This window comes from Euleptes europaea, chromosome 7, assembly GCF_029931775.1.
Source record: "Euleptes europaea isolate rEulEur1 chromosome 7, rEulEur1.hap1, whole genome shotgun sequence".
NCBI lineage: Eukaryota > Metazoa > Chordata > Lepidosauria > Squamata > Sphaerodactylidae > Euleptes > Euleptes europaea.
Genome location: NC_079318.1, coordinates 27,910,699 through 27,927,416, shown reverse-complemented (window position 1 = coordinate 27,927,416; position 16,718 = coordinate 27,910,699). Strand labels below are relative to the sequence as shown.

Genomic DNA, 16,718 nt, shown 5'->3' with positions numbered 1-16,718 from the left:
CCTATAAATCATAAGTTGATGGGGGATTTGACCCATCCTAGGCATTTGTCCAAGGCTACCTGTGCCTACCCTAATTGGATGGCTACTTCTCAACGAATCCTAGTAATCTAATGCACCAAATTTCTCACCCATTTGTCACTCAAAACTGTGAGTGATACAGCCACAACTGTGGCTTTTAAGTCAGGAGGTATTTCTGTGCCCAGCGTGAGAGTATATAAGGAAGGGACAGGGTGTTGGCATCAAAATGCGGGAATACTAAAAATGTGATCTTTTGGAGATAATCCAGCTTGAAAATAAACTCTTTGTCTATATGGTTGTAGTGGAAACTGCGGAAGACCATTGTACTACGAGGAGGTAGATGGTGGTCAATGCAGCCCTTCCCCATGTGAGAGCAATCTCAGGTCATTAACTTGCACACAGCACTGTAAATGATGAGCACCTGGTGATGGGGGAAACGGTTAGTTTTCACTCTGTTAAAAGAAGGGGAGGGCTTCAGATGAGCCAGCCGGCCAGCCAGCCAGCCAGCAGGAGGGCGTCTGGAGCATCAGGACGGCTGCCAGAGAAGAAGTGGCTTGCTTGCCTCCCAGGAGACAACTTCCCATCTCCATATTCAGCCTGGATAAAAGGGTATTTTTGTTAAAAGTTTACTTAGCTTGGGTAAAAGGGTGTATTTTTTGTTTAATAAAACTGCATACTTTGTTTCCCCCAACACTTGCCTATTGGAATCAATTCTTTACCAAACCATGGGTAATACAATTGGCGCTGTGAGCAGGATTCCAGAGGCAATATGGGGTCAAAGGAATGCAGGGAATGTGCAAAGCTGCATCCCAGGATGGTCGTGTACCAGTGCATGGGCTCCAGCTGCGCACATGTTAAACTCAATAACCCCACCTACCAAATGGGATACTGAGCTGGAGAAAGCAGGAGGTCCCACACCCAGGGCAATAAGTAAATGCTTTAAAAAGATAGGAATAAGGGAAGGTGCAGGTGTAGAGGAATGTGGCAAAGTGAGTTGGCTACTTCTTACTGCACTAAGAATGGTCTGGGAGTTGTTGGAAGCTTCTTGGAAGCAGGTGGAAGAGCAGGCTGCAGAAATACATGCCTTAAAAGAACAGCAACTAATTCTGCAGGAAGCCTTGAAGAAGGCAAGAGAAGGCAGGAATGCTGCTGAGGAACAGGCAGGGGCTATAGCTGTTCGTGTCACGAAGATTAAACGGAACCGGCAGCAGAAGAAAGACCCCTACAAAATCAGAGCACTCAACATCCCTAAAGACTGGAGTTCCTCAGGTTCAGGGGATTCCAGTGAGGCAGAGTGGACTGAGGGGGAAGGTAGTAGCGAGGAGAAAGTGAAAGTAAGACCTCTGATTATCAACAAGGCCAAAGGGCCACCTGGAGGGCAAGCACAGGTTACTCGCACTGTAAGGGATTTCAGCCAGCAGGAGCTGACTGAAATCACCAAAAATACTAAACAGCAGCCGGGGGAGTATTTAAGCCACTGGTTGGTACGGCTTTGGGACCAAGGCTATACAGGTGTGCATATGAGCCCCCAGGAGCTATTGAAATTAGGTGCGTTATCCAATGTCGTGCTCATTAATGGGTATTTGAGGGGGGCTGCTGGTCAAACACAGACCCTCTTTGATTGGGTTTGCCTGGGCATCAGACAACGGTACCCTGCCCCCATGGACTGGGAAGAACATCTGCCACCCTGGAACACCATTGCTGAGGCAACAGCACAGCTTAGGGGGATGGCAATGCAGACTGGGATATATATCCAGGGATTCCCAGGTCCTGACCCTATGCCCCTAACGGCAGGTATGAGAGCACGGCTAATTAGGGGAGCCCCGCCCGGTTTGCATGGTGCTCTATTAGCCCTGCTGGGACCTGCTCAAGGGCGAGCAGTGGGGGATGTGGTAATCCTTCTGGGACAGCTGGGGGATGTTCCCAGGGAAAATAAGCCCAGAGCACGAACTGCAGTAGAGAGGTCCAAGGATAAAACAAAAGGGCCAAAAATAACCCGAAAACAGATGTTTCTTGAGCTCCTTAGGCAAGGAGTGGAAAAGGAGAAGATTGATGGCCTTCCAACACCTGACCTGTTCCAGCTGTGGCGACGCAAATGTGCTCCTCAGGAGCAGAAAGGGAAGGTACCGCAGACCAAAGAAGTCGAGGTGAGAGGAGTAACACCAACTGCTCCACCTGAGGAGGCGGAGGACTTCTGGTATTCACCCGCACCCAATATGTCAAAGGGGTGGGAGGTACCTATACCATTAGATTAGGGGTGTGGCAAGGCTCCAGTGACAAGGCTAATAAAGACAGCCGTTCCTGGAGACCCACGCCCACATATACCCCTCACAATATATTGGTCTAAAGGCAACATACAGCGGGTACTGGCCTTATTGGATACAGGGGCAGAGGCCACTCTCTTACATGGAAACCCAGACAAGCATGTAGGACCTATTGTGCACATTAATGCATATGGGGATGGGGAGGAAAGCACAAAGCAAGTGCAAGTACGTCTTGCTCTGGGAAAGTCTGCACCCTTTTGGGCTACAGTTTTGGTCTCTCGAGTCCCAGAATACATAATTGGTATTGACTTACTCAAGGGAAAGGAATTCTGGACCCCTGTGGGCAGGTTTGCTTTTGGCATTCGCTCCATCATAGTGGGGAGAGCAAAGTGGACTCCTTTGCATATTCCCCCACCGAAGCAGCTAGTGAACATAAAGCAATATCGCTTGCCAGGTGGGCATAAGGAAATTTCAGAGACTATAAAAGGACTCTTGGAGGTAGGAATCCTCAGGCCTGCAATGTCTGCCTTTAATTCCCCCGTGTGGCCTGTAAAAAAGCCAGATGGAAGCTGGAGAATGACTGTAGACTATCGTGGGTTAAACAAACAGGCTCCACCTTTGGCTGTAGCAGTACCAGATATGGTTACATTACTAGAAAAGATAGAAAAGAATGCTGGGGCGTGGCATGTTGTGATTGATCTGGCCAATGCATTTTTCAGTATAAGCATTGATAAGGCCTCGCAGGACCAATTTACATTCACATGGGAGGGACAGCAATATACCTTCCAAGTTTTGCCACAAGGGTATTTGCATAGTCCCACCCTATGCCATGGACTCATAGCAAGAGATTTGAGTCAAGTGGTCCTGAGTCCTGTTTTGTTCATAGCCCATTATATTGATGATATCATGATTTCAGGCCCTACAGAACAGGAGGTGCAGCAAGGACTGACCACTGTAGTGGACCATTTGCGATCTCGAGGTTGGGAAATCAACCCAAAGAAGATACAGGGCCCAGCTCAACAGGTACAGTTCTTAGGGGTGGTTTGGGCCGGACCGGTGAGACACATACCGGAAAAAGTGCTACATGTAATAGCAGCCTTGCAGCCTCCTACCTCTAAGAATGAGGCCCAGCGCATTGTAGGTCTTATGGGTTTCTGGAGGCAACACATACCACATCTGGCTCAGATCTTGCGCCCCATTTATCAAGTGACTAGGAAGAAAGCTCAGTTTGAATGGGGGGAACGTCAACAGACTGCACTATCAGAGGCAAAGGCTGCTATAGAAACAGCAATGCCTCTAGGTCCTTATGTAAAAGGGCTCCCTTTTGAGCTACAAGTCTCCGCTAACCAAGACGTAGCTGTATGGAGCTTATGGCAAAAAGGGCAAGGAGGGAAACGTGTGCCTTTAGGTTTCTGGTCGCGAAGGCTGCCAGACGCTGCGGCAAACTACTCCCCATTTGAACGTCAGCTGTTGGCATGTTACTGGGCTCTAGTCGAGACTGAAAGACTCACCGGCCATGAGTTAGTAGTAATGAGACCCAGTATACCCATTATGAACTGGGTGAAGGATGAGTCAGCTAGTCCTCGTCATGGCAGGGCGCAGCAATCATCCATTATCAAATGGAAGTGGTATATTTCAGAGAGGGCTCATCCTGGCCCTCAGGGAGTGAGTGCCCTGCAGGAACAGGTATTGGCTCTCACTCCAGTGAATACAGAAATACCCGAAGATGTTACAACTCTAGAAGCATCTCCTATCAAAGAAGCTCCCCCATACCTGGAAGTAGATTGTGAGGCTGTGTGGTTTACTGATGGTTCAGCTAAATATAAGGGGGGAGAACGAATCTGGCGTGCAGCTGCCCTAAACCCCAAATGACAGTTCACGCTAACCAGAGCTGGGAAAGGAAAATCCAGCCAATATGCAGAGTTAATGGCTGTGGTAATGGCCATAGAACAAGCTGTAGAACAGCAGGAAGATGTTGTATATGTTTACACAGATTCCTGGGCAGTATATAAAGGATTGACCACGTGGTTTCCCAAGTGGAAACGGGAAGGGTTTACCATCCATAAGCGCCCATTATGGGGACAGGAGCTATGGCAACGTCTTGATAATGTGCTATCATATATATCTGTGTATGTAGGACATGTTGATGGACATGTTTCTGGCACTCCTGAAGCATTGTACAACCAAGCAGTAGATCAGTTGGCCCGTGTGCGAGCTGTGGGACCCACGCAGAACCAGGAAGATGAATTGTTGATCCTTGCTCGATGGGCCCATGAAAAGTCTGGGCATTTGGGTGCCAAGGCTACCAGGGAATGGGCATTGCAGCGAGGTATTCCTTGTTCTATAGATGCAGCTACTACGGCAACTGCTAGATGTGACCTGTGTTCTGCTTTAAAGCAGGTTCCTCTTTCAAAGGTACCAATGGGACAGCTACACCGAGGCAAGGCACCTGGGCAAATATGGCAAGTAGATTATATTGGTCCTCTACCTCAGCATGGCAGATGGCAATATCTACTAACCATGGTTGATACCTGCTCAGGTTACCTCCTAACTTATCCATGTGCCAGAGCCACCCAGCAGAACACCATCCGGGGTCTGGAACTTCTTATCAGAAGATATGGAGTACCCATGGCAATCCAGACAGATAATGCTAGCCACTTCCGAGGAGCACAGGTACAAGATTGGGCTCGTGAGTGGGACATCCATTGGGTGTTTCATATCCCCTATCACCCAAGGGCAGCAGGGTTAGTAGAGAGGATGAATGGGCTATTAAAACAAAAAATACGACAACTAACTCCTGACCACACCCTAAAGAAATGGGGAACTGTTTGGGAACTAGCAGAATTTGAGTTAAATAGTCGGCCTCTAGGAGCAGGCCAGACACCCCTCCAGAGGATGGTGGGTTTAAAAGTACCTACCCCAGTGCCACACCTGAAGGTTTGGAAAGTTCATCCATATGGTGTGTTACCTATTCGAACCACCCCCAACAGTGCGGGGATGGATTTGATAACTCCAAAAGAGGTGACTATTCCTGCAGGAGGACAAACAAATGTACCCCTGGGAATTGGAGTCACAGTCCCTTCTGACACTTATGGACGGATTGCGCCACAATCCAGCCTAGCCCTCAAAGGCCTTCAGATACTAGGTGGGGTAGTGAATCATGATGACCAAGAGGAATTAAGTGTTATTCTGCATAATACCAGCCCATATGATCTAACCTGTGGGGCAGGTCAACGAATTGCCCAGTTATTATGTGAGCGAATACGCCTGCCTGCTATACAAGAAGTGGTGAACCCAAAGCAAGACTCCACAGATGTTGACTACATCCCAGGGCAGAAAGTCTGGGTTGTATATCCAGATAAACCAAATCAGCCAGGAGAAATAATTTGTAAAGGACCAGGAGCGACGTATTGGGTCATAGTGGCGAATGCTCCTTCTCCAATATGCCTGGATATGACAAAACTAAGGAAAAACCCAAGATGACTGTAAATAGTTGAACCCTGAGTTGCTCTCAGGAACACATGGATGAAGGGTGTATTGATCACCAAGGGGTGGAATGTAGTGGAAACTGCGGAAGACCATTGTACTACGAGGAGGTAGATGGTGGTCAATGCAGCCCTTCCCCATGTGAGAGCAATCTCAGGTCATTAACTTGCACACAGCACTGTAAATGATGAGCACCTGGTGATGGGGGAAACGGTTAGTTTTCACTCTGTTAAAAGAAGGGGAGGGCTTCAGATGAGCCAGCCGGCCAGCCAGCCAGCCAGCAGGAGGGCGTCTGGAGCATCAGGACGGCTGCCAGAGAAGAAGTGGCTTGCTTGCCTCCCAGGAGACAACTTCCCATCTCCATATTCAGCCTGGATAAAAGGGTATTTTTGTTAAAAGTTTACTTAGCTTGGGTAAAAGGGTGTATTTTTTGTTTAATAAAACTGCATACTTTGTTTCCCCCAACACTTGCCTATTGGAATCAATTCTTTACCAAACCATGGGTAATACAATGGTAGAGGGAAATTTTCTCCTTTTACCTGAAGAGTGTCTCAAGTGCTCCCTAGGGGAGATTTGGAAGTTAGATATGGCTGGTGAAGAGCAGGGATCTTTCTGTATGATCACTGAGATATGAAACAAATTGCTGTAATGGGCCCATTCCTTAGTTTTGAAGATTTGGGTCATTTGTTAGGATCAAATTATCTGGGAAGAGGCTCTGAGGTCTTGGGGGAAACGGCCCTTGATTGAATCCCTCTCAGGGTGGGTATTTCCATGATTGATGGAAGAGCTGCCCTGCATTTCTTTCCACATTAGTGTGACTCACTGCCTCTTGACATCACTTTAATTCAGGCTCCAGCTATCATTTCTAGGCCCACACTGAGGTGTGCGCTTGTACAAAAAAAGAGTTAACAAGCCATGACAAAACAGGGGTCCCCAGGGGTGAGGCCCTCAGGGGCATCAGACCAGGCAGCGAAGACCAGCAGACCAATGTTGGCACATATTCAGATATATTATGTGAACATTTTATTCAGTCTTGGTAAGAAACTGTTGAAGCTTTTAAAATGGCACTGCTGTATACAACCACACATTCTGAAGACTTAGTGGTACATACATTTTGTAAAAAGTAGATTGTAATTTCCATCAATTTCCCCTCCTGCTGCAGCCCACAGAATCCCTTGAAATTTTGCCCCTAGGGGTCTTTGGACCCTGAGAAATAGCATAGTGGGGATCTGCAATGTGAGAGTGCCACCACTCTTAAGAAAAGATAAGTGCCCTTGAGTCTTCAGGAAATATGGCTGGATGTACGGTTGGCCATTGTAACTCCCAGAAGAATTGTCTGGTTCTGTCTGTAGTGCAGAAATCTAACCGTCATTATCATTTTATGATCATAACATTGCTGCACAGGCAACATACTGCTGCCTGTCCTTAATCCCCAAGCCATTGTATATAATTTTATAGTCAACATATGCTCAATAACCACTCAATTATCTTTCTCAAAAGTTCATTTTTTATTTGTGCATCCATAAATATTCTTAGAGCCTATTATCATTTTGAGCCTTTTATTATAATGCTTTCTATATAGATAGTTGCTGCAAAGTAATTATTAATATTTATAAACACGTATCCAGATATATTTATCACTTTGGGAAGTAGCCTGCAGAGAACATATGGTATGAATTTAATTAATGTGATTTGTACATGATAACTGTGCATGCTTGGGAAAAGAAGGTAATTTTCTATAAAAGTGAAGGATTTAGCAATTAGATCGTTATTCTGTATAAGGTTTAAAAGCCTCAAAGGGGCTGAATTATTGACATTATCTTTTCATTTCCTATTGAGATTTAATGGAAGAATGAGTATAATAAAGTTAATCAAGTATAATGGATATATAATTTTCTGCATTATGCACTGCTAGACCTACTGTTTCTGTATCCATTAAGATAAAAGACTAGTGGTAGAACAACTAAATTATGATTCCTACAGTAAAGGGGTAGTCAGTATCAACACATCTAATACTCTGCTATGAAAATATTGACTCGATAACCCATCTCTCACTCTTTGTATTTGTATTTACATGCATACACAGAAACGTTGCTTAACCCATCCTAGGGGCATATGCATGTAGAGTAGATATTTCGTGTGAGTATCCCTAGCTCAGTAAAGAATGATGTTCACAAACAGGATTTGTGCATAGGACTCCTCCTTCACTCCACTTGCTGGGACTGCACTAGGGAGTGTGCATAACAAAATTGCTGAGTTGAAAATATATACAGAAATCGCTGGTTTGGGTAAATCTAGTAATTTCCTGAAATGGTAATACAAATCCAGGGTTGTTAGTATAACAATCAAACCAAACCACTCCCTGAAACAATGCTTTTTTGTTTTGTTTTTTAGCTTGCATGCTTGCCAAGAAAGCAGCATGCCTCATCTCTTTTTTGAGTCTATGGATTTAAGAAGAAGAAGAAGAGTTGGTTTTTATATGCTGACTTTCTCTACCACTTAAGGGAGACTCAAACCGGCTTACAATCACCTTCCCTTCCCCTCCCCGCAACAGACACCCTGTGAGGTGGGTGGGGCTGAGAGAGTATGACTCGCCTAAGGTCACCCAGCTGGCTTTGTGTGTAGGAGTGGGGAAACAAATCTAGTTCACCAGATTAGCCTCCACCACTCATGGGGAGGAGTGGGGAATCAAACCCAGTTTTCCAGATCAGACTCCACCGCTCCAAACCACCGCTCTTAACCACTACACCACACTGGCTTGCTATTGTGTTGGTCATACAAGTCACAGTCTAATGGGATCACACCCTGGGAAACTAGTTCCTAAGCCAGAGTGGGTGCACAAAAATGCAGCAAGATGTTATTTCCAGATGTGTAATAGCTAGGAATTTCAAAGTGTGTACAATCCATTTGTGTGTGTGTAAAGAGCCATCAAGTGGCAGCTGACGTATGGCGACTCCATAGGGTTTTCAAGGCAAGTGATTAAGTAGATGTGGTTTGCCATTGCCTTCCTCTACAAAGTCTTCCTTGATGGTCTCCCACCCATGTACTGGCCCTGCTTAACTTCCGAGATCTGATGAGATTGGGCTATATTATAACATTCTACACCCCCAGAATGCATTTACACTACTGTATTTCCACTGCCTGACATTGGCCAAAAGTCACTTTTCTAAAGCAGAAAGATTGTGCCTTTTCTCTGATCGTACCTTGAAATATTAGGTACAGAACTCCCACTCTGTGCAAAGTACAAACCTTTACATTCACAGGAACAAAGAAAAATATGCACAAAAGGATAGAAAGAGATGCTAAAGTGAAATAAAGTCACAGAGGGACCACCACAGATGAGAGAGAACAAGGCATCTTCCCAACGAAGCAAAAGACATGAAGATAAAAACAAAGGAAAAAGATACAATGGAATTTTGGATTGAAAGAGTGGAATGCAAAGAGAAGGCTGGAACAGAGAATGCTCAGCAAATAAATCATAGCAAAATGATTACTTTCCCATGAAGGACAAACCCATAATCCAACCTGGAGACTATTCATTCATATGACAGTAAATTGGCAGAAATACAAGTACACTGTCTTAACTGAATTTAATGGTTAGGTAGTTTTCTATCATATAATTAATATTACTTAAACCAAACACCTCATAAATATGACCAGCTGGGTTTTAAGTCATGGGTCACAAGCCAGAGGTACATGTTGCTTGCTACACCCAGGTAAGATTTGCAATTGTTATGCCTTTGTTTTAAACATGTCTAGCCTGCTTCTCCATTATCAGTGTTCAGGGAAGCTTACAAAAATTTGTGCATGCAGCCCAGAGTGATGAATGCACATGCAGGCACTGTTTTGCTCATGCAGATTCTGACCCACTAAGCAGTGGTTGTCAAGCTCCAAACCCTGATGTTTATTAGGAGTTCCTCGATGAAAATATAAATAATGGTGAACAACCATTCCTGAAAGTCAGCTTGTACAATCTTTCCCCTGCAATGTATAGCCCCAGCCCAGGGTTTATAGCAGGGAGGATCCAGTGAATGTGTCTTTCCTTCTGGAATACTGACTCACCCACCTAAAATAGGTGATGCATAGAGTTTTCGTGGTGGCCTATGAGGCGGCCAACATTCTTCCACATAACATAGACCATGGCGGAAGCAAAGAGGCTGTACTCAATACTGAAGGGATACATCCAAAAGTAGCCATCATAGTGTCAATATTACAAGGCTGTCAGATTAGTTTGACAGGTGCAAGTTAGATCAGATGGATCTAGTAATGATGCAATCAGCCTGGAAAGTTCCTGGAGAGCTAGAGGGAGCTGGCCTGATCCGGTTATGGCCAGGTGGCTGATGCAATGCATTAGCAAGTCAGAATGACTAAGCATCTGCTGTGATTGGTGGCTGCGACCAGCAGGTGTATATAATGGAGTGAAACTGAAGCTCTGTGTGGGATGCTATGAGCGGAGAGTGTGTAAGAAGTATCTGTATTATATCTTTGCACTGTGAAATAAACTACACTTTTCTAAGTAGCAAAGGACTTTCTGATGCTGTTATCCTGGACAGACTGCCAATCCGCTGGCTTCCGCTTCACATAGAAGATGCTGCAGAGCTTTCCGTCACAGCTACAGCTCTCTGAGGGGCTGCTCCTTATCCCAAACATTCTGTGTGTGCCATTTGGATTCTTTAATTGTGCTTTATGCACCGAATCATCTGTTACTGCACCCCCAAGTATTTTAATTTGTATCAAAACTACAATACATGCAGGACTGGATCCTTCCATTCTCCCTCTCCCATAGTACTAGAACATAGGGTCATCTGCTAAAGCTGGAGGGTGAGAGATTCAAAAGAGATAAAAGGAAGTATTTTTTCACACAGCGCATAGTTAAATTGTGGAACTCCCTGCCCCAGGATGTGGTGATGGCTGCCAGCTTGGAGGGCTTCAAGAGGGGAGTGGACATGTTCATGGAGGAAAGGGGTATTCATGGCTATTAGTTGGAATGGATGCTGGTCATGCTGCATACCTGTTCGCTCTAGTATCAGAGGAGCATGCCTATGATATTAGGTGCTGTGGAACACAGGCAGGATGGTGCTGCTGCAGTCGTCTTGTTTGGGGGCTTCCTAGAGGCACCTGGTTGGCTGCTGTGTGAACAGACTGCTGGACTTGATGGGCCTTGGTCTGATCCAGCAGGGCCTTTCTTATGTTCTTATGAGTGGAAGGAGTTTGTGGAAGTTCCAGCACTTGCTTTACTAATGTAACAATGAGGACGGCTACTTTGTCCAAGTCTCCCACCTTACTGCAGCGCCTTGGCACATGGCATTTTTTTCTTAGGATAGTGACCCTAAGCAGAGTTTTTTTTTTTGGGGGGGGGGCTGCAGTGGTGGGGTCTAAGAAGTAAGTGGCATCCCTACTCATTTCCCAAAAGACCCACCTGGCTGTGAGGCAGCCCCACCTAGCATGGAAGCCCAAGATTGTTTGGATACATTCTAGGGCATGATTACAGGTCATGGTGATGAGACCAAGAGATTCCCTCTGTGTTTGTGTAAGCACATGCTGAAGAACCCCGGAATCCTTTGTAATATTCAGGGGTTCTCCAGCAGACACCCCCTTGTGCCCCCTTGTGTAATCATTTTGAAAGCCATTGCATTAAAATAATGTGTTCATAAATGCCTATTCCTCCCCATAGCTCTCCCTTGCTGGAGTGGGGTAATAATGCATGCAATTAATGATGAGAATAATCAAACACATTACAAATCAACTGATTAGCTATTAAGACAGAAAAGTGGTGGAGTGTTTAAATGAGATGCCTTTAAGTTCTGAGTGTACTGCAAACCTGCAGAAAAGATCCAAAGACATTTCCAACCAGAGAAGCATTCCAGAAACATTTCCTTCTATTTGAATGCCTTGTGGATAACAGTTTAGGTTCTGCCCTGGCCACACAAAACATATTCAATCTGAATTTATTTTAGATGTATCATAGTTAATCTTTGCTCCCATTCCCCATGCACAAATCACCTATATCTGTAGGGCTGTATTTCTGATTCTCTCAAAAGATTATAATGGATATTTTTGCTTGACGATAGGAAGACATTCTGGAACATTTGGGTAGTCTCCTACCAATCATTCCTAGAAGCCGGAAGTAGGAGACTCTTTCTGTCTCTAGATGGAAGGGAGTGCCGACCACCTTCCGTTTTTCTTCTATCTCCCCCATGAAAGCACACAAGGAAGGAGCTCTGCGGATTTCTTCTTCTACTCTCCACAGAGCTATCAGGCTGTCTTTCTAGTGTGCCTGTCTTCCTTCCTTTCTTTAGTCAACTAACTCCTCTTAGTGTAGGGTTGGAGATCTCATGCTATTACAACTGATCTTCAGCCAATAGAGATCAGTTCACCTGGAGAAAATGGCCACTTTGGTAATTGGCTCTAATTGGACTCTATGGCATTGAAGTCCCTCCCCAAACCCCACCCTCCTCAGGCTCTGCCCCAAAAACCTCCCATCGGTGGCAAAAAGGGAACTGGCAACCCTATCTTAGTGTTTGTTTTTGCTTCTGAGTAGGGTTGCCGGCCTCCAGATAAGCACTGGCGACGATCTCCTGCTATTACAATTGGTCTCCAGGCAATACAGATCAGTTTCCCTGGAGAAAATGCCTGCTTTGGAGGGTGGACTCTACAGCATTGTACCCTGCTGAAGTCCCTCCCCTCCCCAAACCCTGCTCTCCCCAGACTCCACTCCCAAAATCTCCAGGTATTTCCCCACCCAGAGCTGGTGACCCTACTTCGACATTCAGAGAGGTAAATGGTTAAATGTTTTCCTACTGTAAATCGGCAAGGAAAGGGTCTATAGCCATGGATAATGAAAACTGCATGCTTTACTTTGATGCCTCCAGTGGGGATTCAGAAAGGGAAAAAGGGGAATTGTCCGACGATGACCCCCCTCCCCAACCCACCAGATACATAGGCTTTTCTCACAGGAGTAGCATCCTCTTTTACAGTTCAGGGCACTAAATTTTTTAGAGCTCTCTGCGCCTAAAGAAGAACAGTCTAAAGTTTTCAAGAGGTATGAGGATGCTGAGGAGGAGGAAGGTTACCCTGAGGTATTCTCTAGAACCAGGGAGCTGGGATCTATTTCCCCTTTTCCTTCCCCAAGGCTGAAATAAGGGAGGAATGAACCATGCTAACTACTCAGAGACTGAATTTGGGCCATGCAACATGCCTTTACTGCTTTCCACCCAAAGTGACCAGGCTTCTACACGTCCCTGGGATGGATGCCCCAGTGGCAAGCTTGGCTTCAGGTTGGGCACTAAGGACAGGGAGGGCTCCCTTAATGATTCTACAGATAGGAAGAGCAATGTGGCCCTAAACCGATCCCATGACACCATGGTTCTGTGCCTCAGAGCTTCAGCTGCTGCATCTTGCATAGCAAAATGTTTGTTTTGTGGCTCTGCAAACTCAAAAAAGGAGTTTCCAGATGCTAATAGTCACCTTTCTAGCTATTTTCACAGATTCAAGCACACAGCTGCATTCATTTCTGAGGCTAGCCTAGACTCTATGAAGCTGTCTGTGAGAGCCATGGCATTAGGTGTCTCAGTGCACAGAAACCTCTGGTTTAAGAACTGGTCAACAGACACCCCCACCAAAGCTAATCTAGCATCTTGGCCCTTCCTGGGGGCAAACTGGAGATCAACTGGATGAAATCCTTGTAGAGACTTCTCCTCTAATAAACAAGATGACAGGAAGCTAAAATTCTATAGAAAACAGTCCTTTCGCACCCACAGAATGCTTCCAAGATTCTGCAATGACTTGTCATGTCAAGGGTTCAGGTCCTCCAATCAGACCAAGTCAACACCTCAATCATCTGGCCAATCCAAGGGGTGTAGCAGTGTCAGCAGTGCAACTGACGCCAGGTCATCATTAGTGGGGTTTGCAGCTTTTCTCTCAGTCTGGGAAGGAGTCTACTTCAGACAGGGAGATCATCAACACACACACTAGAGTATTCCTTAGGGTTTTTCTACACCAGACAAGACTGCTACCTACTGTCACCATGTTCCACTTGCCAGATCACACATCAAAGCACAAGAGATGCTATTTCTCCTGAAAATAAAATCTGTTCCTTGGTCACAAAGATGCTCAGTGGTCTACTCCATTTTTTTCACCACTCCCAAAAAAGAAAGGAGGATGGAGGGCCTTACTGGACCTCACGTTTCTCAATCAATTTCTGAAATACAAAAAGTTCAAGAAGGAAACCCTCAAGGTTATTGCCGAAGCTCTTCACACATATTTACATGTTTCACTCTTGCCAGGGCACCAGTGCTTTCTTAGGTTTTGCTTCAAAGGTAGACACTTTCATGTCCAGAGCTCTCCATTTCAGCCTGATGTCAGCCCCTCGAGTGTTCACAAAGTTGTTGGTTGCCGTGATAACCAAACTTGCACACAGGGGATACATCTATATCCTCACCTAGACTATATTCTCATCAGGTCACCATCCGGATCTGCAGGATGTAGCCATGACCATTCAGTGTCTGAAACAGCATAATTTTCTCATAACCTTTGAAAGGAGCCAGCTCTCTCTCTCTCTATTGGTTCTGTCTGAAGACTGCCAGCGAGGGGGAGCTCACCACCTCCCTAGGCAGCCAATTCCACTGCTGAACTACTCTTACTGTTAAAACATTTTTCCTAATACCCAGCTGGTACCTTTCCACCTGTAATTTAAATGCCTCATTGAGAGTCCTATCCTCTGATGCCAACAGGAATAGCTCCCTGCCTTCCTCTAAGTGACAGCCTTTTACATACTTAAAGAGAGCAACCAGACCCCCCCCCTCGAACTCCTCTTTTCCAGACTAAATATTGTTAAGTTCCTCAGCCTTTTCTCCTAGGGCTTGGCCTCCAGGCCCCTGATCATCCTTGTGGCCCTCCTCTGCACCCACTCCATTCTGTCCTCATCCTTTTTGAAGTAAGGCCTCCAGAACTGCACACAGTACTCCAGGTGCAGCCTGACCAGTGTGGTGTACAGTGGAACTATGACATCTTTTGATTTGGATGTTATGCCCCTATTGATACACCCCAAGACTGCATTAGCCTTTTTTGTTGCTGCATCACACTGCTGCTCATATTCGGCTTACAGTCCACCCATACCCCTAGATCTTGTTCACACACAGTGTTACCCAGAACCGTATCCCCCATTCAGTATGCATGCTTCTTATTTTTGTTACCCAAATGTAGAACTCTGAACTTGTGAACAAGATGCAATTCAACAAGGACATCTGCCAACTTTTCCAATGTGTTCAGATCTCATTGAATTCTATTTCTGTCTTCTGGAGTGATCGCTACTCCTCCCAATTTGGTGTCATCTGCAAATTTAATGAATAATCCCTCCACCCCCTCATCTAGATCATTTATAAATATATTGAAAAGTGCTGGGCTTATATTCTTAGGATGTGCTCTGAAATTGGCCTCCAATGCAGATATTTTTCTCTATTTCACTCACAATTTCAAAACTAGTTTTCCACGTAGAAGCTCAAAAAAAGAAAAAGAAAAAAAAAGAGTACAAATCAGATCAATGGAACTTTAAGACTGTCCGCCCATTTCTTTGGCAGGGATCAAATGGTTATAGGACATCTCTATAAGAAAAAAATTGCTCTCATTTTTCATACTATTTTGTTCTATTTTACTGGCAGGAAATGTTGCATGAAAGAACAATAATTATTCAACACCAAATGCATACAGCTACATCCCCTAACAATATTTCAAATGTGATTGATTCTGTCAACGATGGAGGTAGCTGGACTTTCCTCAATCAATCACAGTCTCATCTGCTTATATAAATGGCTCTTTCTGTCCTTCTTCCTTCCAATTCACCCTATTCTGTTTACACAAAGAGCGCTCGGTGAATAATGAGCTTTTAAATAAATATGCAAAACAATTACCTAATGGAATATACCAGCTGAGAAGACAGTGAGCAGAGGAGACTTGACTGCACCAATCTTTGGCTGGCAGCTAACCTCAAATCAGGATACATTAAAGGAAGAATAAGAAAATTTAAAAGTACACAATGAGCAAATGAAAAGTAAAAAGAAAATAGACTTTATACCTATTCCATGAGCCACTGAACAGACACCATAGCAATTGCTCCTGGACAGTCAGTAGGGTTTCCAGCTCCCGGTTGAGAAATACCTGGAGATTTGGGGGGGTGGAGCCTGAAAAAGGTGGGGTTTGGAGAGGGGACGGACTTCAATGCCATAGAGTCCAATTGCCAAAGTGGCCATTTTCTCCAGGTGAACTGATCTCTACTAGCTGGAGATCAGTTTGTAATAGCAGGAGATCTCCAACCACCACCTGGAGGTTTGGAAATTAGCACGGGTGAAAGGTACACAAATGCACAGAGCCAAGTAGCAAAAATGCAAATGTTAATAAGTGCAAAACATCAAAGACAGCAGTGTGAGACAAATAGACCTAACAGCAGTGACTACACAATGTACACTAACAGCAGTGACTACACAATGTACAATATATACATGGATTATAGAATAACCAGGCAAAAAAGTCCTCTTCTTAAGTCTATCAAAGTTGGTTGGTTCCAATTGTATAATATGTTCATCTGGTATGAATCCAGTGAATATAAATCCAAAGATGGGGTATAATATGTTCATCTGGTATGAATCCAGTGAATATAAATCCAAAGATGGGGTATATTATGTTCATCTGGTATGAATCCAGTGAATATAAATCCAAAGATGGGGTATAATATGTTCATCTGGTATGAATCCAGTGAATATAAATCCAAAAATGGGGGACGGCCGTTTCACCTTGGTTTCTTCAGCCCCATATTATCTCATCCATGTAATGGTAATTCCAGAATATAACAAAGTCCACAAAGGTACACTATTAAGCCACAGCAATGTCCACAGGTTCCCAAGATGAACATATTATACCCCATCTTTGGATTTATATTCACTGGATTCATACCAG

The 16,718-nt window shown here is 44.8% G+C and overlaps 1 protein-coding gene across 1 annotated transcript; it reads left to right on the top strand.

Annotated features, from left to right (window-relative positions):
• Window positions 1–1,037: 1,037 nt before the first annotated feature.
• LOC130480714 (uncharacterized) lies at window positions 1,038–5,765 on the top strand. Its single transcript, XM_056853338.1, is given in 2 exon segments — window positions 1,038–1,530; window positions 2,293–5,765. Coding segments are annotated over 2 exon segments (3,966 nt in total).
• Window positions 5,766–16,718: the final 10,953 nt, after the last annotated feature.